The sequence below is a fragment of the Ammodytes marinus genome (genome assembly GCF_949987685.1).
Source record: "Ammodytes marinus genome assembly, chromosome: 19".
In the NCBI taxonomy this organism is placed as follows: Eukaryota; Metazoa; Chordata; class Actinopteri; order Uranoscopiformes; family Ammodytidae; genus Ammodytes; species Ammodytes marinus.
Genome location: NC_137223.1, coordinates 18,661,800 through 18,685,822, shown reverse-complemented (window position 1 = coordinate 18,685,822; position 24,023 = coordinate 18,661,800). Strand labels below are relative to the sequence as shown.

At 44.1% G+C, this 24,023-nt stretch overlaps 1 protein-coding gene across 2 annotated transcripts in view; it reads left to right on the top strand.

Annotated features, from left to right (window-relative positions):
- Positions 1 to 1,053: 1,053 nt before the first annotated feature.
- Positions 1,054 to 24,023, top strand: part of ccdc85cb (coiled-coil domain containing 85C, b) — a 40,832-nt gene continuing 17,862 nt past the window's right edge. For both annotated transcript variants that reach the window (XM_080047374.1, XM_080047373.1), the window contains exon 1: positions 1,054 to 2,514. In XM_080047374.1, the coding sequence (XP_079903500.1) occupies positions 1,782 to 2,514 (733 nt within the window). In that variant the 5' untranslated portion in view covers positions 1,054 to 1,781. The remainder of the gene's footprint in view (positions 2,515 to 24,023) is intronic.

Sequence of the window (24,023 nt, the reverse complement as noted above, 5' to 3'; positions counted from 1 at the left end):
CTTGGTTTCTGCCTATATATCAAACACATTCATATGAAATATGACCACATACCTGTTTTATAATAGCTGAGGGGGGATTGCTTTTTTCTGTCATACTGTAGGCCTTTCTGTGAACACTGAATGTAACACTTGCTGTCAAGCAATACACTATCTACTGAGAATGATTTTGTGGTATTTACTTATGACTATACAGGCTGATAGGCTAAGTCCTAGGCTATATCAGTTTCGTAGGCTATTACTAAACCCACTGTGTTTGGCATATTACTGAAAGTGTACACAGGGGGGCACTGTGACCTTTAAAATAATTTTCCAAAGCACCTGTTCAACTACGATTTCCAGAGCATCAGTGCTCTCCAAAGTTGACACTCATCTCAGTTTATTTCTAGAGTTTGCTTCAATATTTATGTAATATTCTTACATTCAAAATAATGTTAATTGGTGAATTACATTGTAGCCATAGGCTGAGGTCAATGCAATGGGGCTTGCATGCAATTTGTTGTTGTAATTGTTATTTCTTTAAACAATCAGCCTAGTTCTTGATTATTGGGCCAATTAGGCCTACTTCTATAACACAGCTAGGCTATATTTGTTTAAAAATAGCCTATACTAACTTTGACTTGTGAACTCTGTTACCGTTTATACATCAAAGTGTTATTGACTGTGTTGCGCCGAAAGTTGTGACCCACCAGAATGTGTGACCCTAGAGGGCGCTGTTCTTATTGATCAAGCCAGTCTAATAGTATGAAAATGTATGTAAAAAGCTTTTGAGCTGTGGAGCAACGTAATTATTAAAACATTTCACTGTGAGACTGGGTTGTTAGGCCTACAGTCTGTTAAAATCAGTTAACAAATAAGAATAGTGCCCTCTAGGGTCACACATTCTGGTGGGTCACAACTTTCGGCGCAACACCTGTCCTGTCCCTTTAAGGGGGCTGAGCCTGTGCCTGCTGGGGCTTCACCCACACGCTCTTCACCTACCTACTGCCCACTCCTCTCCCACATCTTGATTGGCCATCTTGGCCTTAATCCTCTTGAATGAATTCAAACCCGGGTGTTTGGACAAGGAGCTGGAGGAGGAGAAGGGGGGTCTGTTGTTAATCCCGAGCTGGCTGGCTGGAAGGATTCGAATCCTCCGTGCACCACCTAGGCAAAGAGGCTTATCAGAGGATTGCTGTGGACTGGAAAACGCGTAAACTGAGCAATACATTTATTTTATTTTTTAAAGTGGGCTTTTAGAAGTCTTGCTTTTACGCGAATTAGCATCTTTTAGCTAAAATAGGACTTGGCTAACATTACAATATCAGTGTATTGGTTCTTTCTTATTTCTCTTAATCATCATTTGAATGCAGCGATGTCACATTGCTTCGGAGCGCGGTGTGTTGTGCTGACGGGAGCCGGGGACCGGGAGGAGCGGATGGTAGAAAATCACTCGTGGTGATCGATTTACCAATCACGTGCTTTGGTTATTGACGGAATGTGAGTAGCCTATCCTACGAGCAGTTGTGTCAGAGATTCAATACGAATTTAACATTTTTAAAAGATTATAGCGAGCTCATTCCATTCATCCACGGGTTGCCATAGCATTTCAAATATATTTTTCCTTATCGGCCTGTTGCAGAAGAAACGATCAGCCTACTCTCACATGTTGGACATTATGCATTCGTTTTTTCACACAATTCCGCAGCTGAGGCTTGGTTGAGTGGGATTGTTGTTGCTTTTTGACTGCTGATCTCGAGCCAACGTTTAAAAACAAGTGACACTCCGCCCGAGACACAACAGCCATGTCTAAAACCCCGTCCGAGGGACCAAGCGATGAACTGAGCCAGCTGACCGACGAGGAGCTGCTGCGGTGCGGCAAAGAGGAACTGGTCCGCAGGCTGAGGAGGGTCGACGGCGAGAAAATGAACCTGATGATCGAGCACAGCAACATGATGAAAGACATCAACCGGCGGCTGCAGGTGCACCTGCACGAGATCCGCAGCCTCAAGGAGATCAACCAGAAGCTGCAGGACGACAACCACGAGCTCCGCGAGCTCTGCTGCTTCCTGGACGACGACCGGCAGAAGGGCAAGAAGCTGTCCCGGGAGTGGCAGCGCTTCGGCCGCCACACCGCCAGCGCCATGTGGAAGGAGGTGGGTGGCTACATGATGAAGCTGAAGGAGCTGGAGGCCAACCAGGAGACCGTGCTCAGGGAGAACTCCGAACTGAAGGAGATCATCCTCATGCTGGACGAGGAGAGGAACGGAGCGGGCTCCAGAAGCTCAATAGACAGTCAGTCCAGTTTGACCAACCTGAACGGCGGCACTGGCACGGTCCGGGACGTGGGAGACGGGAGTAGCACGTCGAGCACAGGTAGCGCCGGTAGCCCTGACCATCACAATCACAACCACAACCACATAGGAGTACACAAGGCCACCTCAGAGAGCAGTAAGATTGGCCCTACCACCACGAGGAGGTCCATGGATGACCTGTCCGCCCCGCAACATCACAGGAGCATCCCTAATGGGCTTCATGGTGAGTAGGCCTAGGCCCACACTCTCCCATCCACCTGTGGAAACACAAGTCCTAATCTGCATACAGACAACAACAAAAGTTAGCCTATGAAGGGGCCAACCAATAGACCTAATATGGAAACACATTAGTTTGAAAATATAAGCTGTTTGGCCCTGTTCTTCCAATTAATCACAAGTACAATTTTATTTTTACTTGTGATTTCAAGTAGGCTATTTCTATGGGCTTGATCTCTCAGAAGACACATCTGTATTCCTCTTCTTGGTTTCACCACTTGTAGATGATAGTCAGGATGCATTGTATACCATGTGATAGCACTGACAACATGCTGATCAAAATTGCTGTGAAGGATTAGTTTTGGGTGGGGGAAAGGGGGGGTCTTGGCTTAACCTCACTGTAAAGTCTTGATTGGGGTGATTAGAACACACACCCATATGCACACAGGCATTTTCAGTCCCATGCTGCTCCATCATTTGGATCTGCACTGATTTAGGTCGCTGCACTCATGGTCCTCATGGAAGAGGAGTTAGCTTTCAAGAGGAGGTCAAGCTCAAGAAGGGGTCAAGATTTCTTCTTTTGTGTGTGTGTGTGTGGGGGGGGGGGGGAGGGGGGGGAGGATTGGCATCATTCACTGATTAACACTGTTGTCTTTGGTTGTAGCGTAGCACCCACGTCTGCTTAGGGCCCGTTTGAAATGCATGGCATGGGACCAGAGATCAATGTTCCGGTTTTTAAGACCTAAATACATGGCTGAAAGCTGGGCTGAAAAAGCCCTGATGGAGCAGGTCAACACTAAGCCTCGTTTATCTAGCAGCACATGGGCTGATAACTTGCCATGATGGTGTAGGCAACATTATGTATCACAGGAGTGGAAAAAAATATCCCCCATCCAGTTTTTTCTTTATCCTTATTTATAAGGACAGAGCAGTAGTAGAATATAGGAGCTCAAAACAAGCAGCTTCAAATCATATCGCAAAGGGTCTTATTATCCATTAAGAAGTCCTGGAACTGTAGACTGTGAAAAAAAAACGTGATGGCAACAACTGCTAGTGGATGGAAGCATGCAAGACTGGCAACCAAGGGAGCCCTTAATCCGGAAGCACGCACGCATACACACACGCGCACACACACGAATGCACTCACAAACCATCAGGCACATTTTTGGATGGTGTTTCTCTGTTATTATGCAACTTCGTTGATATTGTGTCTGCATCGGCCCAGTACCCCGCTAAGCCACAGTTTTTGCTTGATGCATGTGACAACGCAGTGCGCATAATTGACAATGACGCAAAGTTGCAAAACACACACACACACACACACAAAACTCGGCTACCATTTGAGAAGCGCTTTTTCATAATGGCATTGTTAACATCAATGCATTGCTAATGAGATCAATGCTATCTAGTCCCAAACAAAGCTGAGCATCACACATCTTCAGTGCAGAAAGAAACAGAACTACTATTGACAATGTATTGTTGTGATGTAACCCAATAAAGAAACACCAACAAAGCAATTATATAGTGATCCTAATCTATTATACAAGTTGCATGAGTTCACCTGAAGGTTGTCGCATGAAACAAGTATTTTATCACGCCTCTAAATGAATGCATCTCAAAAACCTGCTTGGATGGAAAATGTAATTGCCCACAGGCCGACACTAGCTTGTATAGGCCTGACTATAGTGAGGAAATGCTTCCGCAGCACAGATTTACTCCATTGGCCACTTGAAATCCGAGTGGAGTGACCATGTTGTGAGGTCAGATCTGACCATGGTGTGAGGTCTGCCGAGGGATTTTATTTAATGCTGTCCAAATGCCAGGGGCTCCCCTGGGCATTTTAGGAGACAAGCTCGAGGATTGCAGCTCAAGTGCTAAATGGACAGCATCTGTCTGGTTCCAGACACACACACTCACACGTGCACACACGCACAGAAAGAAGAGGATGAGGGTTAATATGCTTGGTGTGCTAAAAGTAGAAACCGACCAGTTGTTTCATCTGGAGGTGTGTGTTATACCTTTTCCTTTTTAGCAGTTTTCTCATCTTTCAGGCCAAATGCAAATCAAGAATTTCATCTCTTTAGAGGCAAAATAGGCACTGGGAAAGGAGTGTATGAAAAGGGGCCCAGCAAAGGACCATCAATGGCTCTTGGTGGTGCGTGGGGAGTGGCTGAATGGCAGTGAGGGGTTGGCTGGGAACGCTGAGGGTGGAGTGGTGGGGGTCTGTAGGAAGGCATATTGCGCTCAAGGGAGGCTGGGTTACGGAGACATCCTGCTGTCTGCTTAATTGAATTTCTTGTGCGTTGACACGGCTAGCACACACACATACACACACACACACACACACACACACACACGCATAAGGGGAATGGAATGTATGTGTGTGTGTGTCTGAGGAGGGTGAATGCTTCTGTTCTGAAGTAATAGAGAAAGAACAGTAGGGTTCTACATCAAGTACCTCTGTGTTTCATGTCCTACAATAAAAATAATGCCTGTTTCCGGACTTCTCGACATCTGCATTTGCTTCTGGTGGTCAAGCAACCAATTCCAGTCGCGCCTGAAATATGATGCTGTCAGCCTGTCACAGGGAGCTTGCATTAAGCCCCCTATAGTGCTGCGCGGGCTCAGCATAGCTGTGTGTGATTTAAGACAAAGTGGCCAAGCGAGACAGCAAAGTACTGCTTTGACTTTGTCCAGATGAACTGATAAGGATCCTCTCTGCAAAACTGTTTGCTGACCTTTAACAGACCCTCACACATTCTGCTGGCCTTTTAGCTGCCAAATGGCTTCAAAAGGAACAATGTTTCTGACTCTTCAGATAAGGTGACTCTAAACACGCCTGGAAAGCAAGGTTACTTACAGAGAGAGAGAGAGAGAGAGAGAGAAAGAAAGAGAGAGAAAGAGAATCCTATTCATGTTAACATCAACATATTTTGCTAGCCTGGTGCTACCAGACCATCGTACTTCATTTCATTTGTACAGAAGGTCTGAAACTGCTGTAATTGGCATAGGTTCACTCACTTGGAGGCGGGTGTCTATTGAAGTTTAAAACTATTGGATCTGCTCAGTGCCACTCTGGATTAGCCAACCAATCGCATAACGTTTGGTCGGCTTTTGACGGTGCGTTCCAGTTGTACAGGGAAGTTGGACATTTCCGACTTCACTACATATTATAGTCTATGGATCTACCGGTACCTGGCAACGGTAACGTGCTAGAGCCTAACGTTTAGTTATTTGGATGAGAAAGGTTGTAGGCGTCCATACTTTCCCGAGCAGATGCACTGGAAGACTGGAACACAGACAGGTCGGAACTCGGAACTACCAAGTCGGAAATTTTCGAGTTCCGAGCGCAGCATTCAACTGAAACTGGAGCGTGACTTTGACGTCATCGTTCTCAGCCACTTCCTCTGTTCGCTGATTGGACACTCAGAAATTTGTTCGAGCAAAATCCCACTAATACGCCCCATCCCCAGACTGACTACTGAAGGGAAAATTAAATTTGGGCGGAAGTAGGTGGGCGGGCGGAGCCAGGCTAATATTTTGCTACTTTAGCAGGCTCCTGAAGAGAAATGCAGCAAACCAAGCTGCAGCAACTTGGCAGAGGTTGTTTGCTACAGCGACGGTTTTTAATTTTGGACTGACACGTGTGCAGATACAAGGATATAGGACATACAAAAAATTAAACATGTTATGAGTAAATGGGTTTTCGTCCAGCTGCACAGGGACAGCCGAGGCTAGTTGTATCACACTTATATGCAGCCACAGTTGAGCCTCCACCTTCACACACACTGGTATGTGTGTGTTTTTTTTTCCATATGTGTGCAACAAAGAAGCACATGGGGTCTTACTACTAGTGCCAGTATCTCCTGGTTGGATATTGTCTTAGTTGTCCCTGCAAGTAGCCACCACATAACCAAGCCTCTAGAGCCAAAACCTTTGCAAAGACACTGCTTTTCAGACCTCATTACTCATTCATCTGTGCGTGGCTCTCAGAAACCAGTTGGATGGGTTAATGATTCACCGGAGATTTTCACTGATAAGATCTTCGGTACATGGATTTTCTTGAGTTTGACATATTAGTTTGCATCCACGGAAATTGCTTGCTCTGGTCCCCTACTGTACATGAGTAAACTGTGCTGTTTCTACAATATGTGTTGTCACTCTGTTGAGTCACTGTGAACCTAGCCACTTCAACGCTCAAAATGGGGTAGATTAGTCCTAATAAACTCACAGAGAAGTCATAAAACCGTGGGTTTAAACTGGGGTCTATAGCGCCTGGTCTTTCTATATTTGTGTGTCTCAATACATGAGGTGCTGCACTGATTTAGAGGCTTCTCTCTCTCTCTCTTTCTCTCTGTCTCGCTTTCTTTTTTCAGTTTCTTTTTCTTTTCCCCTGGGGGAGTGACATGACCTAAAAGCTCACAATGAAACCGTAGAACCAGCCTTCCCCGTTGACCACCAGTGTGTGTGTGTGCTTGTGTATGTGTGTTTCATCACGCTAACCCAAATTAGTCAGTGCCTTGATATTTATATTCATCTCTGACTGGAGCATTTGGATTCTGGAAGTCGGATCACACACTCAAGTCCCTTTTCTTGAGAGAACATTTCTATAGCTAGTTTGAATTAATTCAGGGATCTTGTATTGTGTTTAACATGTTGTTTTCTAAGAAAACATCAATCAATCACAGCCAGCTCGTCAAAGTGTGCCTTGGCATTTCTCTGTGTCGGCCCCTTTTCTCATTTCAAAGGAAACCAGAGGATCAACAACACAATGGTGTTTTTTCTTTTTGGCTGTGGTTTTGAAGGCATTGTGTGGCATGTCTGCAGGGCTGAGAAAAGCAGGAATAGGATGTTTCTGTCGCTGATATCCGGTTTGTCCACACTCTGCTTCATGTTTCCGTGTTCCAAGAAGCTGACTCGGGTTCTTGTCGCCACACCTGAGTAGTTGCTATTTTACGATTCTCGCAAAGGGCGACACCTCCAAGGTGTAATCATCAAAACGAAGACAAACAAAAAACTAAAAAGCGACTTGGCAACTAAACTGATAGGACAACTTATAAGACTATAATTATTTCAGGCAATTAATGGAATGACATTGGGCCATGTTAAGACATGCAGTAGTGTTCTTAATATCTAAAGTTCCAAAAGGAAATGCTGTCATACAGTAAACTTTAGGCTTCACTTGACCAACCTTTGGGGGGGATTTTTATTGAATTTGATTTAAACCAGTTTTGCAAAAAAGTTATCCCGTTAACAGAGACATGAAACATTTAGTTGGAGAGTTCCCCTAAAGCACAGCACAGATTCTCTCATTGCACTCTCTGACTTGCGTTTCCCAGCTCCCTGTCTGCCAGTGTGAGGCCTGTTTGGCTGATAACACAGATAATAATGGAGTAGAAACACAAGCGCATCTATACACACACACAGGAGAGATAGAAAGAGCCACAGGGGGAACTCTCAGCTGTGTTCTGTCAATAGAAAGCCCGCCTGTCAGGATGTCCCACATTCCTGGCTAAACAAAAAAGGAAGTGGGTCCCTCTCCCTTTGGTGACACAGCAGGAATTAGACTGCATGGGCAGAAGAGCAGGAAAACCAAAGAAGGCGTGTGTTTCTAGGTCGCCCTTTTTGAACTTTTACCTCCCCCGTCTTCCCTGACCTAACAGACCTAACTTCTCCAGTCTTTCCCTCTCCCCGCGTCTCCGTCCATCTCTCTCTCGATTCCTCTGAACCTACTGTCTAATACGCTGTCCGTTAATTCCCATCAACACAGCGCTTAGCCGACAGAATGAGGTTATGGAGCCAGCATGAGCCTCGCACACATAGACTCACTGCAAGATACAATTCCAGTGCTATTTTCAAAATGCTTTTTAAATGTTTTTGTGTGATCGCCACGCCACTGACATCTTTCAGGGACATTCATGCGATGTCATGCCAAGTTTTTTTATTCTTACAAACATTGTCTAAATCTATGTCCTTTTTTTCCGATGGTTGGGCAGTTGGAGGCTGCTGGAGCGGCTGGGTTGCTCAGTCGCCTAGGCAACAGCAATGATCAGTGGGGCGAGTGGACGGCGGCCATGCCTAGCCTCAGAGTCACTGAAGCGCAGGGGAATAAGGAATAGGGGGATGGGGATAGGTTTGGGCATGGTCTGCCTCCATGCTGGTTGACCCGAGCAGAATAATGCCAGCCAGAGTGAGGTTAGCTTTGTGTGTGTGTGTGTGTGTGTGTGTGTGTGTGTGTTCGAAATAACTTACTCATAAGAGAATAAAACGGGTGTGGTCGGAGTTACACACTCATTTCCAATTTATAATATAATATTTTAATGATAGCAGTTTCCGGCTTTACTATCAGATGATGGAATCTCACTTGAGAATGGGTTATCAAGAGAAGCAGGTAATTGAACCTGATCGTAACGCTTGGGGCTCACCCATATGCATTCGCCAACTACTGTAGTTGAACTAGAACTACAACTCTAAATCTAAAAGCCCTTTTATTTCTCTAAGTTGCATGTCCTCCGTCCCAATGTCAGCCGGTCCTTAACTGACTTAAGGTGATTTTAATTAGCGGTACTGCACCGCTGGCACGACCCTTATTGATCTCTGTGTTATATGTTAAATCTAAACAACTGATAAAGATGCCAATGAGAGACAAGCTATCTGGGCTCAGGTGGCACAGTGACAAATTCCCATCTGGGGGTCGCACCACAAACTCACCATCAGCATTTTGATTCGTTCTATTCAACACACCCAGGTGACCTTTTGGACAGCGGAACGGTCCCAGGTTGCCAAAAGTCAGCAACTCCCACACAGAACACCTCTTTATCAGCGCCTTTTCGAGGCCTGGAAGGAACAACCCGTTCATCTACATTTTTTGGCCTGTCAGCTCTTTGCTTTAGGGCGCTGTGACATTGAAGACTGGAGTCAGCAGATGTCCTCACCTTGCTTGCATTTAAATAGTGCTGTCTCCTCACTCCCAACATGTAGTGTAACTGTTATAGATTATTTTCCCTGGTGTTCAAAATGTGTACCTCAGGCCACTTTTTCTGGGTCCCACGTGGCTCATTAGTTTCAAGTTGAGAGACGTAAATCTTTTCTTGGAATTTGTGCAAAGGTTTTAGCTGACTTGAAATTCTGTTGCAACAATGAAATATTGAAGCACTTGATTGGCTGCTGAGATGGTAATAACTTCACAGTTAGTCGGGACATAACTGGAGCGCCTGCAAAAAATTGTAAAACTGGCAGTGAGCCCTCTAGATGGATGAGATAATTTGGAGTTTTGTCGGTCGGCTGAAGCATCTGGAATGAATTTTACAGTCTCAATACTGTTGCTCCATCGTCGGGAAGTTTTTGGGGATGGTTTCAGGTAACCTTGCTCTTGCTATTCTAGAGGCTAATTTCCTCTGTCCGGACAGTTTTAAGTGCCAAGACTGGACGGATAGTTGGGAAAACATGCACGTTTGGGATGGTTCTTCTTGGAACAGACATTTCTCTCGACTACATATTATTTCTTAGAGCCTGGAGTGGTTGAAACATTGGGATGATAATTTATCAATTGAAAGGGGATTTGGTCTGTGGGATGATTTAAAAAAAATGGGTGCTTGATGATTATCTGAACATGAAGGAATTTCCTTATTATGGAACATATCTTGTGTTACAGTGGAGGAGGTTAAGGCGTTTGAGTGGTTGCAGTTTTACCACCTTCCTTTCCAAATAATATCCAACATTAAGGCCACTGTTGCCATCTGTCAGTGTAGCTGTCGATGTTTCCTCTTTGAACTTTTAGAAGACTTGGTGGGTGGCATATACATCGAAGTATCTCTTTACATAGACACATTGATGAAGCAGCAACAACATTCAATGAAGAAAAGAGGATTGAAAAGACATTCCAAGTGTCACTTTCTTCAAAAGGGAATATTGTTTTGCTTTTCCCATATAATCTTTTTCCCTTAAATCCTGACTCTAATGACGTTTTGGAGATACCCTGACCTCGAACCTAGCACCAACCGCAGGTCATACATTCTATTTATCATGAATATTTCAACATCTATTTGATGGACGGGCACAACATTTGGTCAGATCAGTCATGGTTCCCAGATAATGAATCCAAATAACTTTGGTGATGCTCTAACATTTCCTCTAGCACGATGAGAGTCACATAGTTTTTCCTGATTCGTATGAGACATGCATGTCTCCCTCAGGCTAAATTGTAACAACTTGGTTCATCTTTTTTATATAGTGTCATCAGGTCAAATTTCCAATACTTAGTTTGGTTTAATACCAAGGTATACCAAATGCCTCCAAAGCTAATGCCATTGATATCGGCTTCACTTTGTGTTTAGTGCTTAATATCTGTATGATTATAAACATGGTTGCCAGCTTTTAAATATCACTGTTTTGAATGCATCATCAATATTCCCCCACACATCAAATATTTATTCAAAAGGGATTCATCTGTTTTTTCCTGCGTCCCAGTTGTGCAGCTCATGATAACCTGTGACAATCTGATGGCTGTTGCTATTCCATCAACAACGTATTAAGACCACCCCACTTAACTGGGCTTGGCCTCGGATTATAAAGGCTGATCATGATTCATTATTTATATAAAGTCAGCCAAGTGTGGAGCGTTCCACTGAAGTGACTATCACAATCATAAAGCGCTTGGTCAAAAGCTGATAATCATACGAAAATACGGGCTTCCAGAAAAGGATTTTGACTAAATCGATGAATGGCAGCCTGACAGTGAGAGGAGATTCCTGGTATTGACAATACTTCTAATGATATTAATGTTTGTGGAGCAACCATCAGAGATGTAAGGTGCATGGGCCACATTTCTATTAGGAAAAATGTGCTGCAGCTTCAGAAACAATGTCCAATTGAAATCGCTTATGGATATCCATTTTCTTTTTGTAGCTGTTCCCCTTATGGGAATGTTACGGCACGTTGTATCTAAAACTCTGGATATGTTCTTGGGTCTCCTTCAGCAGATCTGTGTTCCGCAGTTGTACAGATTAAAGACTGATCACACACAGGCTGCTTAGCTCTTGTTGTTATATTGATGGAGGATAGAAGAAACTGCCCTCTCTTGATTTTAGTTGCATTCGGTTTTTGTGTCTGCAGGATAAGCTAATATGGCTTGGATTTGGTCGACGAGGCAAATAGAGCAAGTTACTCATCTTCAGTAGGGATCAAGGCAGCATGTTTTAAACTCTTCTCACTCACACGCTGAGAGATGACACTTCTTACAGTCAATTATAGCTGACCCGTTTTCTGCTCTCCACTCCGCTGTGGCCTCCTTAGCTCTGATCTCACAGTGCCCCACTCCTCAGCTGATGTGTTTGTGGGGGGAGAGTTCAGCATCGGCACTATCTAGGATCAGCTGCTAAGTTGCAAGGCAACAAAGGTTGGCAGACAACTTCAGTGTTCCTCCAAAAGGCTGCACCGTGGCATTATATATCGTACTTTTGATATTGGCTGTTGATGGAAATGCCGCTGCAGCTGTGACATTTTCAATGATGTCTGTGTGAGGTTGGACTCGTGAGTAAACTCAATGAACTCACCCATGCGTTGCCACACACACATGCACAGAAAATCTCTCCCTCACCCATTTCTTTGCTGATGTTGACCCCATGTCTGCATCCGTAGGCTACCCATCACTTTGATAAAATCTCAATCTGGAGTATGTTAATTGATCGGCAAAGCCTGCTAAGAGCGCTTTCTGGAGGTGTTTTAACGTGCGTTATTGCTTATACTCTCTGTTTTGCCGGCTCTCTTCTCAGTCAACAAAAGATGTAAGGGGATTAAACCATTGATGTTGTAGCTCCGCCGTGGCTCTCTAGAACATGGCAGAGGGGTTTGGAGGGGCGGGCATATCCGTTAAAAGGATTTGGAAGCCAATCTGCCCCCCACTCTTTTAAATACATGGCACGTATCCCTGCTTATGATGTGCACCGTATGAACCGAGGCACTCTCTTAAACCCTTTAGAATGCATAACGGTGTTAAATGGCATGCACGTTTGATGAAAGTGTCGGTGTCCTGACAGGGAGTAGAAGGGTAAAAGCGGCGGGGGGGGGGGGGGGGGTGGTCAGGTTAAAGTCTTTCCTAGTGTGTTGTTGTGGAGAAACTCTAACAGAACGATGCAAGGTGATGACGGAGATCTTGGAGCAACAGAGGACACAGCAGATCAAGCAGCTTCTCCTTTTGCTTGTTGCTAGGATACTGTGCGCCCTCGGTATTATGGGGTGTTCTTTTCCGCGCATTCTATTCACCGCGGCGCCTCCTTTAGCTTGGTGCCATTCCACTGTACATTTACTTTCTTTCTGCTTTTGTACACATTTCCCCCATATTCTCTTTGTTTTGGAAAATTCGAAACAGGTGGATGCTGGTTGCAGCGGAATGCATCTAGATCCAGGGATGTTCTGTACTTCCCTCAAGAGAAGTGGACTGTGGAATGTGTGGGTGATTCTCACGAAGCGTGTCAAAGTAACATCAAAATTTACATACCTGTTGGTAAAAAACACAATAGGCCTTAGATGGAAAGGGATGAAGAGGGGGTCTTTCGCCATGTGCTGCTGGTTAGTAATCCTCCGGACCCATGCTACATCTGGTGCAATATTTATACAACATGGAACAAGATGAAAGGTCCAATGCGATTTTTCCGTGCAGAAGTTAATCACTGACTGTCAGAGGAGGGATTAGTATCACAGAAGGCCCCTCCTAATAGAATGAAAGCAGAGGCATGGAAGTGATTCCGATTGTGTTGATGTTGTATGAACCACAGAATCAGGGCAGCGCGGTTTACCAAATGGGTGGAAAGGCTGACGGAGGAGTATTTATTTATTTTATTTTTCAAGGAACCCACATCAGTGTTTGCGAGCTGACAGCAGGCTGAAGAGAATGGAAACCTGACGAATGAGGAGTTGGTAAGAAAAATATTGAAGAGGGAGAGGTGGGAGTAGGAGAAATGGGTGATGGTTGGGATTATGGCGGGATAAGAGGAGCGGCACAAGGAGAGGAGGAGGAGCAGGTGCGAGGGGAAGACAAAAAAGAGGGGGCCTGAAAATCAAAAAGCGTATATTCAAGAGGAGAACGAAAAAGATGTTAACCATAGGAGGCACAGCTGGAAATTTGCTATCCCTGGAACTTCAGCTGCTGCCGCTGAGAGGTTAGGCAAAAAAAAACTTTAACACTCAAACAAGAACTGAAAGGCCAGAAATATCACTGCACCTGCAGAGCACTGAAAAACGCACCCTACCGAGGACTGACTGAAGACTTGCCGGCCCAGTTTTCACACTTTAATTGTAAGAGAAATAAATGTTTAAACGGAAAACTTTGTTTTATCTCAATTTACAGAGCTGTTATCGCTGTGCTTAAAATTTCAACTTAAAAAAAACAACCTTTTTTTTCTACATGATTCATTTATGTTTCAGAAAGGGGTTTTTAATCTTGAATAACTGATTCTGATAACTTTCATCTAAAAAGCCAGGGATCCAGAAGTTGTCAAGGAATTCATATTGCTGCCAGTCATGACAATTTGGGTCTGCTTTCTTTGTGATGGGAGAGATTCCTGCATTGCAATAGTACAAGTACATACACATAGGTAAACATACTGTACACTCCTTTTTCCACATTCCATTAAGCAAGCCCTGTTGTAGTCGCTGTGCTTTTCTAGACGACTTGCATACCACAGTGTGGTTAAAAAAGTAGTCAATCCAACTTGGAGCTGTTCCAGCTGCTTCAATGCTTTGCTATCAACAGATTTCTCAGTTGTGGTCCGAAGGTGACCCATTTACAGTTTTGCTACGAGTTACCGTTATCAGCAAAATTGCGATCATGTTAAATACTGTAGCTCTTGGAGTGGGGACAGGAATGTCAATAGTAAGAGTGTGCTGACAGAAAGTTGGATCAAAGGGAAAGGGAGCGCAGCATATTGTCACTCACTATGTTGTAATAAAAACATCAAGTCGGCTATGAAAGTCAGGTGTCGGTGTCTGTGAACGTGCCCTGCTGCTGAACCGCCACACAGGAAATGTGCATAAATGGAAAATATAAGGAGGGTCAAATTAAAGTTCATATTCCACAGATCAGAGAGTAAAAAAACGATGTTGTCGATGTTGTCTTTGCATTATTCAAACATCTCATTTTTACGTAGCAGTATTGGCAAAAGGATGTATTGTTATACGAAATGCGAAATAAGCGAATAATTAAGCTAGTGAAGCAAAGATGCTGACATCAGTTTCCAGCCTGCACCATTTTAAGTTTTAATAAACTACTATTGTGTAATTATAATTCCAAGCTGGCATTTTTTCTCTTTTTTTTCGTCACTGTGCTGACACCACACAGATAATCCATCCATTCACTCCTATACAAACTTTTATCCTGTGCAGGCTTGTGGGTAAGCGGAAACCCTTTTCCTAGTACGCATTGGGTGATGGGCAGTCCAATCTGGGCAGGTCGCCAGTCAATCACAGCACCTGATACACCAGCCAACCAACCAACGAGGGGAAAACTATTGTAAAGGCCTCCATCAGTTGAAAACGATGAATTAAGTACCATTGTTAATCGAGATATTGATGTCGAGGACAAAGGGCTACAGTAGCATATGTTCCTATTTTGATAATCTGGAGCTTTTACAGTAAAATTATTAGAGATTTGATAACCATGCATTTACAAAGTCATAAAACGGATAAAGGCTTCTTGTATAGACCAAGTAAGCACTACTTCAGCCCCCAAAAGCCAACCACTGATATAAATTCACAATCACTTTTATTAAACTATATAAACGTGTTAGAATTTGTCTAATTTTTCTCCATTCTGCCTTGATCGTCGAAGCTTTGTCCACTGCTGTCTTTCTGTGAGCAATTTTACTGTTGACCATGAGTCTGTTAGTGAGATGCATTGAGTCAGAGGGACCACCTGGTCACCGCTGGCTCGTTCTGATCTGTGTCACTCACCGCTAATGCGAGCTGACACTGCAGCTCCCAACAGACAGCTGGCTGGCCGGCAGACAATGGAGGCCAAGCAGTGTCTGACCCAAGTGTGCTGACCAAGGTGAAGCTATAGTCTTGCTTTGGCTGAAGTTGACTCATCACTAGTGTCCTTTAGGCGTGGCTTCGAAGGTCTCTGAGGTAATGGAGGTGTGCCGGCTGACTTTGAATCGACCAATTCCCTCCCAGTTATCTGTAACAGTTTTTACATTTTCCAATTTAATTAAGGGGGTTTTGAAATAGCCCTTTCCGGGCCAGTTTTGAAGAGATTCATCAAATCAAATGTTCTTCTTTTAAACTATTCGCCCACAGTAGCCTCAGGATTTTTATTCAGCCATCGCCTGCAGTTCAGTGGCTTTGGAATCCAGTGGCAGAATATCGGCCTCAGCCACAACCGTAATCTTCCAGTCACATATACTGTAGTTTTATTTTTTTAGTTTGGGGACAGATATGATTGTTTAGGGTTTCATTAGGACCCAGACCGGAGAGAAAAAAAAAGTTTTTTTTAAAGACTGCGAGTGTTAGATTGATGAGACCGGTTTTGGATTCTGCCTCCGTCAGAGGATGCATCCAGCCAAACGGCCTCTGTAACCACCCTGCTGTGTAAATGATAGCCATGCATCATAAAGTGAGAAAAGGGTAAATTGATGACCTGACAAGTGGGTGTCAGGGAGGGCTTGTATCATAAAATTACTGGTTGACGACTTTCCATTAGGCTTTATGAGGTATTTATAGGTGTGTGTGTGTGTGTGTGTGTGTGTGTGAGATAGATGGAGTCCCACTGTACCGTAGTCTTCATCAGATTGATTAGGGGCAGGTTAACCATCTTGCTATAAACTAATAGTGTCCTAATGGAATTTGTTCCTGAGATTCTTCTCCATGTCTGTGTGAGCCCCCTGCACCACCGCCTACACTAATAAACGTAATGGCTATAAAGTCAGAGGTGGGGGTTTTGGCCTATTTAAAGGATGGGACTTTTCATTGCTGCAGTGGCAGTTATGGAAACCGGAACCTTATGATATAGCGAAGCACAGTTTATAATGACGTTTAAAAGCTTTCCCTATGCACTGGGCTACAGGATGTAATAATCCATAATCCACTCCATCCTCCCATCAGAATGTATTGCCCTAAATGTTTAACTTGTTGACAGCAGCAGCAGCAGTTGGATGTAGTCAATGCCTGAAGGGGTTGATGTTTGTAACAAAGCGGCTCCATAACACCATTCATTACCTGCAATTACATTTTAAGTGGCGTGATTAATCACTACCGAGCGAGATTGGAGCTGTTTTATGTTTGTGTTATTGAGTGAATACTTAATACTTAAAACATTTAGCGGGGGAATTGTTGTTGACTATAACGAATCCTGTCAGCGCCTGAGCCGAGCTGTTGAAGAAACGCTCTCGTGAAGAGACAAAAACAGTCCATTTTGGAGGACACATTCTGCCCCAGGCCAATTTCAACTGGAAAACAATTAGACAAGATCAGGCACCTTGGGAATGCTCGGTAGCTCTGATCAAACAGAAGACGTGTAAAGAAAGCATATTTTTAGGTGCTGCCCATCCTTCATCCCGGCCTGTTTGCTTGCCAGGGCTCATAAAGTTTACCTCTACAGAGGTCACTGGCTTTTTTTTACGCTCACTAGACTTTTTCCTCTGGGAATTTTTTACACCTTCAACTTCACGTTTCACACTCGCAAAAAGTGCATGGATGTTCTCTCTCTCTCTCTCTCTCTCTCTCTAAAGCTGCTTGGCATCTTTCTCTTTCTGAAGTGTGCAGACGGATTCAAATGTTATTTTGCTGCCGCTGCGTCTTACAAGAAGATTCTATGTTGGGGGGAGGGGTGGGGGGTAAAAATAGCCTGTGTTAGCAGCAGCACCATGTCTGTGTTTGGATACGTTTCAGATCGTTTTGCCCTGCAGAAAATAACGATGATGATTTCTGCCATTCTAAGCTTGGAGACATCGGTCGCCAGTGGCGGTCTGTGATTTGGAGTTGAAGGGGATCAATTCTGTGACGTGGATAATAAGTCCTGTCTAGCCTTGTTTTCTTTTGTAGTGGAGACCTGGATGAAGCTGTGCAGTCTTACCCTGAGCCAGCGCAAAGCATTCATAATGGGGTGTAATAGAATTCCCTTGGTTATTATGCCTGTTTTCTGTTGCGTCTGCACAGTATCCCTTGTCTCCTTACCCCTATACTGTATGACGTCTTGCTCTCATACCCCTGTTCCCTTCTCTAATGGCCTCTCTCCCTGGCGACTGCCTAGAAGAAGCGCTGTCGCCTTGGCTTAGTTTCGCCGCATCTCAGAACGCTGCTGTCGGGGCGAGTCAAAGGCTGTGGAACTCCAGTTCAACATCAATCCAATTCCTAGCCGTGGTTGGGGGTGAGATAACTGTCTATATGGACGGCTCTTACGCGAGGATCTTTTTCTCTCTGTGGCAATTACTTTGCTAATAGCCCATTGGAGATCCCTTTTATCCATCAGTGCTCGGTTAATAGTCGTAAAGCCCCAGATGACACCAGTGAATGGATGGGCTGAGTCTCTGTTAGAAATCTCTCCAATAATACCACAGCAAATGCAGTCAATTACATTCTTGAAAAGACATTATGAGTTTTTTTTAACAGCGTTGTTCACGTCGTCACAAGCAATGCTTTGTTTAGACATTAAGTCAACCAGTACACCAGATAGATTTTGTCAGCACTGGGATTAAATGGAAGCGCCACAAGTAGATTCTTGTCTGCGTTGCCTCAGTCTCTGATTTACATTCGAATGAAATCAAAGGCAGTTATTACTCATGTAAACAGTAATGAAGCCACTAGATGATGTCACTGGAAAGAAAAGGCTATTTTCTCTGGATCGGAAGAAGTCGCAGTTTGCCCATTGCATCAGAAACCACATGGCAGATGGGATTTTGGGAGGCCAATAATAAAGGGGTTCGAGGGTTATACTTCTTGAAGGAACATTGCCTGTATTAACCATCAAACTGCTATAGCCGTTCCACTCTGCTTACATAAGCACAACCTTTGCCAGCTCAGCAGTCAGTCAGACAGGCTTTTTAAAGGAACGGGGCGGTATGCAGATTTATGCAAATGAGGTTGCCATTGGGTTTGTGGTGGTGAAACCGTAGTAACGGGGAAAGGAATGAGGTTAAAGAGGGCCATGGGCTATGGGAGGACGTCTACCCATAATGCCCTCTGGTGTTTGTTTACACACTGCGGTGTAGTTGTGGGTTGTGCGGAGCAAAGCCAGGCATCTCTCAAGCATCTCCTGCAAAGCCTTTCATTGGTATTGTGTTGACGGCATCCAGAAGTTCATAGGCAACATACCCGTTAAGTTAAATTGCTGTTTTGGTTGACATTTTCTCAATGGTTTGGTTGAAAAGAGCTCATTTTACTCCAACTTTAATCAACAAGTAAACTAGTCATGACCCCTGCTATCAAAAGACATGCAATCACCACAACAAGGCATCCCATATAAATGCCTGTATGAAACTGAAATGTATTCAAACAAAATTCTGCAGACCTTTAAAACAAATAAGGGAAATCACTAGCGTAGCAATTCCACCGTGATTTGCCACTGTGTTCTTCAATGCAAGCAGAAAATCTAACTGGTTGACTGATCGAGTGGAATGTAGTGTCCCATCCCCAAATCAGTCAAGAGTTATGACCCTTGACTTTCAGTGTCAAGGGCCATGAGTGTCGGAGTGTGGCATAGTGAGAAGCTTTTTATCTCTGCTTAGAACAGGAAAATGCCGAAGAGAAGATATTGTTTATCTAGAAAGTCTTACTACATCCGTAGCAGATGGCTTGCATCGACTTAAGTTTAGTAATCACAGTTGTTACCCTGAAACCCTGGGCTCAGTCTAACATTACAGTACCCCAAAGGCAAAATGCTAGAAACATTGTTCTTGTGTGTTTTGATTATCAAAGGTCATCTGCAACATAACGTAACATTACACGACCGGTTTCCCGGCATATATAAACAACAATGGCCTGTAGCAAACCATCTCAAAATGTCACTAATCTTTTATGTTTTGTTTTGTTTCAGAGTGAATAGCCACCCACCCACACACACTGACAGTAATGAAGGGTGTGGGCCAAATTTAAGCCCAGAGCTTTGATTTTGTGGGATTAAATCCAACTGGCTGCCAGATTGCCATTCTTCTAACCTAATCAAAAGATTAAGGTCATAGGGCACCAGCACTTACAAGTGGCCTGATCATCCACCAACTACTAACTTTTTTTTTACTTGGGATAAGATTTGACTTTGCCAAGGTCAAACCTGTATACACATTATTGTCATATGAACAGTGAATTTATTTATAAGTCACATCAACATGTTAACACTTGAGCCCTTGTAATAGCAGACGCACACGGACATCACACGTACATACGCTTCTCTCCGCCAGACGCACACAGCTGCGGGCCTGTGAAATGCGTGCGAGGGTGGTGACGAGGAGACGGGGGCAGAGATGCATCACTTTTACTGGACAGGACGTGTGATAGCAATGAGACACGTGTCTGTATTATACTGTCTTCTGCTGTTAATACCTATAAATTAACTAGTTATCTTCAGCTTCCACTCAATAGACAATTGTTAAATGGATGAGCCCCACTTGACCTGAGCTTTAAAAGACTGCAGTGGGTGTAATGACATACAGAACATGCGGCGCCTGTCGCATGTAATTCAATTAAGTAATTAGTCAACTTCCCTCTTGTTTAATTCAGACGGCAAGATTGATTTATATTGAAGAATAATAGAGGGAATGAGGTTCAACTTGGACGCATGAAACTGGAGCAACTGTCGTGTGCGTTTATAAGAACTCAGGAGCTTTACCTTTGTTTTGAACGGTGGAAAAGACAAAATAAAAATGTTCGTACACCTGTTTTATGTGGCAAAAAGCCCATTGCTCTGAGGGGTAGTAGTAGCACTTCATGAGGGCTGCAACCCCCGATGATAATCGTTCTTCATGCACCTTGGAAATACAGTAAGTTTGAGCTAGAAAACCCAGATTCCGCCAATATATTTATTTTGTCCAAATAACAGGTACATATTCAAATAATACCCAATGTAGTATAATCTGGAATCACAATGTTTTGATATTTTCCCTAGAAAATGCAAAAATGGCACCACCCAAATAGTTTCCAAATAGCTTTCACTCATTTTGCTTTTTTGGAAGTTGATTTTGAGAAAAGCATTTAAGCCAAAGAGGCAAGGATAACAGACAGAAATCCCTGGTAACAATTGCAGCATTACTTTTTGATGGTTAACGCACAGCCTGTTTTATGCAGTATCTGTATTTGGTCAAGGTCCAAGGTCCACCCACAGCCAATCAGCAGACCTACTTCCACTGCAGGAGGAAACAGGGCTTCACAATACTATAACACTGGCAGGATTTACAAAACAGGGTACTACTGTTTATTTAAGACTCTAAAACTCCTGGAGGCGAAATCACCTGTCGGAGTTCTGTATTTTGACAGAGATGATCTCACATACTGTCTGTTACAGTAGAACAGGCGTTCAATGCTGAGTTACAGCCAGGCTGAGCTGTCCCTGCCTTTTAGCACTAAGCCTTATTTGGCCTCGGTGTTGACAAGTGGCAAATGATTAAAAAGCTTCTTTCACCTGGTCACTGTTTGAGAGTTGTTTGCGCACACAAGCCTTTCGTTTGAAGTGTAATCCATTTTGCACTTTGACGTTCACACACCAGTCCCTGGTTATTGGTCGTCTCACTTCAAGCATGTGTATGTGTGTGTATCGCTCGCTCACATACACACACATACAAATATTCACATGAACAAATACTCTTTCCCATGTAAACACACACACACACACACACACACACAAATACAAAAGAGTGCGTGGGGAGGTGAGGTATTCTCTCTTTCTCTTCCCCTCAGAGCGGGTGCCATGTCTTGTCAGATGGAGTTAGCTCTCCGCCAGCTGACGAGCCAGTCGAGCCTTTGAAGCCCTTCCAGGGGGCCAGTGGTTTTACTTGCTTGGGTTGCCAGGTTCTGCCATCCCCCTCATTAATGCAGCATGGGTGCACACTTCACTTGGTCGTCTCCATTCCTCTGGTCGTCTTGCCCTGGCCATGACCGAGCCCTTGGCAGCTAAGCAGAGGACACACACACACACACACACACACACACACACACACACATGCTATATCCCAATACATAGACGCGGTCTATGAAGGCTATAGCCTATGAAGGCCGATTCGAAGGCCGAACCAGGGCCGAACGAGCGTTGTTAAAGGAGACGGTCTCCGCAGGTCTCCGTTTACGAGCATTTCCGGTTTGCGTAACAAGCCGTTACCTTGCGTGACGACTCGCCGCTCCTGTGCTGCCTAGTAGGGGTGTGAACATTTACAAAAATGTCTAACCGTGTACACGACGGATTTTTTTTCGTGTACACGGTTAACCGTGACGTCATTGTCCTCGTGCGCCCGCCGTCTTGTAGGCGCGCGTGCACACACACATACGCGTTCGTTCGCCTGTAAACACACATTGACATGAACCACGCTCGTTTTTATATACTTTTTATGGTTTACAAACCTCTTATAATAGGTCCATAGCACACACATACACACGTTCGCCTGGCTGTCATGTGCGCCGTCATTATCGCGCTTCATTAATTTCCTGATTAATATAGCCTATCGCACATTTCTACGATTTCTACATGTCCACGTGTATGCAGGTTGAACAGGTGTTATAAAGTTCGGGCTACTTACAAGCGTAGTTCACGTCAACCGGGTAACTTTAATATTTAGGTTATCTTTCATCTCTCTTCCGTGGCTGTGAGACGAGCCCCAGCACGGCGACTCCCCCCGTATGTGTGTGTGTGCGCCGATACACACACTCATTCACACACACACACACACACACACACACACACACACACACACACACACACACACACTCGCCGAGGGACAGACAGATTCGGCAGACTACCTTTTATCATCCCCAATGACTTTATTAGTGAGGTAAAATCAATAAATGCGTGTCTCCAGAACATAATTAAAAACTTTGAAAAAAAGAACATTTGAAAAAAAAGAACGGTTTTCGTTTATTGATTTTTCCTAAACGGTTATGATTTACAAACGTGTACACGTGTAACCGTGCACACCCCTACTGCCTAGCAACCCTGATTGCTGCCAACGGAAACAGCCTTGTCAACAGAGGAAAAAAGAAAAAGAAGTTGCCTACCAGACGAAAAGAAAAAAAAGTTAAAGAAAAAAAGAAAGGAAGATAAAAGTTAAGAAGATGGAGCAACACGTTGCTGTTTTGTTATTTTTTATTTTATTTTATGCCATCTCTGAAAAACGCAATTAATCTTGGGACATGTTGGGCTGCGAAGGATACATCTGATGCAGCCTTCAAAACCGTGAAATGAAGGCTGCATTTCTCGGCCGCATATGAAGGAGCCTTGCAAATCGTTGCAAATGGAACAAGCCTTTGCGCGCCGCTATGACGCAATCAGTCTTCAAATGCAGCCTTCGTAGGCTGCAACCCCTGACTCGAGATCCAGCTAGACACACACACACACACACACACACACACACACACACACATGGACACATGGTGGCATGCTGGCCAAGCATGTATAATTTATCAATCAAAATGACTAAACCTTTCTGGTTTGCTGACTGTACACTTACTGTATTTTGGTTTTGGACTGTTGGTTCTACACCCCCTACAGCTTTAGGTAGTTGTGAAGGGTGTCATTACCGTACCTTTATAGACTATGTGGTCATAAAGTAATCAGGAGGTTAATCAATAAGGAAAATAACGGTTGCAGTCCTAATGTAGCAGAAACGAAAGTTCCCTCAATTCCTGTAAATTCCAGCTCACATGACCAGCACCAAGTTCTGACTGGTGCCTCTCATTTGTTTTCTTTTTCTTTCTTCACATCCACTTTTCCCTCTGTTTTTCCTCGTCCCCTGCTTCTTTTAAATTCTTAAGGTGGCAGTGTAGAGATGTTGTATGATAAATGAGACTTTCTGGAAGCAGTGAGGTCAGCTTGCGTGGAATTCACTGTACTTTGACTCCGGGTGTTGGTTGCAGAGAAAGGAGGGGGGTGTTTAGACTGGTTCTGCCTTCAACATCTTGAGGTAATTGACCCAACCTCCTGCCTTGAGCAAACAGACACACACACACACACACACACACACACACTGTAATCACAGATGGGTTTAAAAATCCCTTTTCTTGCACATACCCCTCTCATGTGCGCCCCCCCCCCCCCCCCCCCCCACACACACACACACACACACACACACACACATACACATACACGTCACCTTAGACGACCATGCATGCAACCTACATGTATTCCCTGTCGTCCATATGCTGCACACATTCATATTCTACACACATACACATATCGCTGAGAGAATATCCATGTCTCTGTGCTAAAACACTGCGATACAGCTGTGAATAGGAGATGAAAACCAGAGAGCTGAGCTTGGAATAATAAAAACAGAGTGATTTCAATCCACTGGAGGCTTCTGAAGCCACGGAATTCTGACTTGAAAA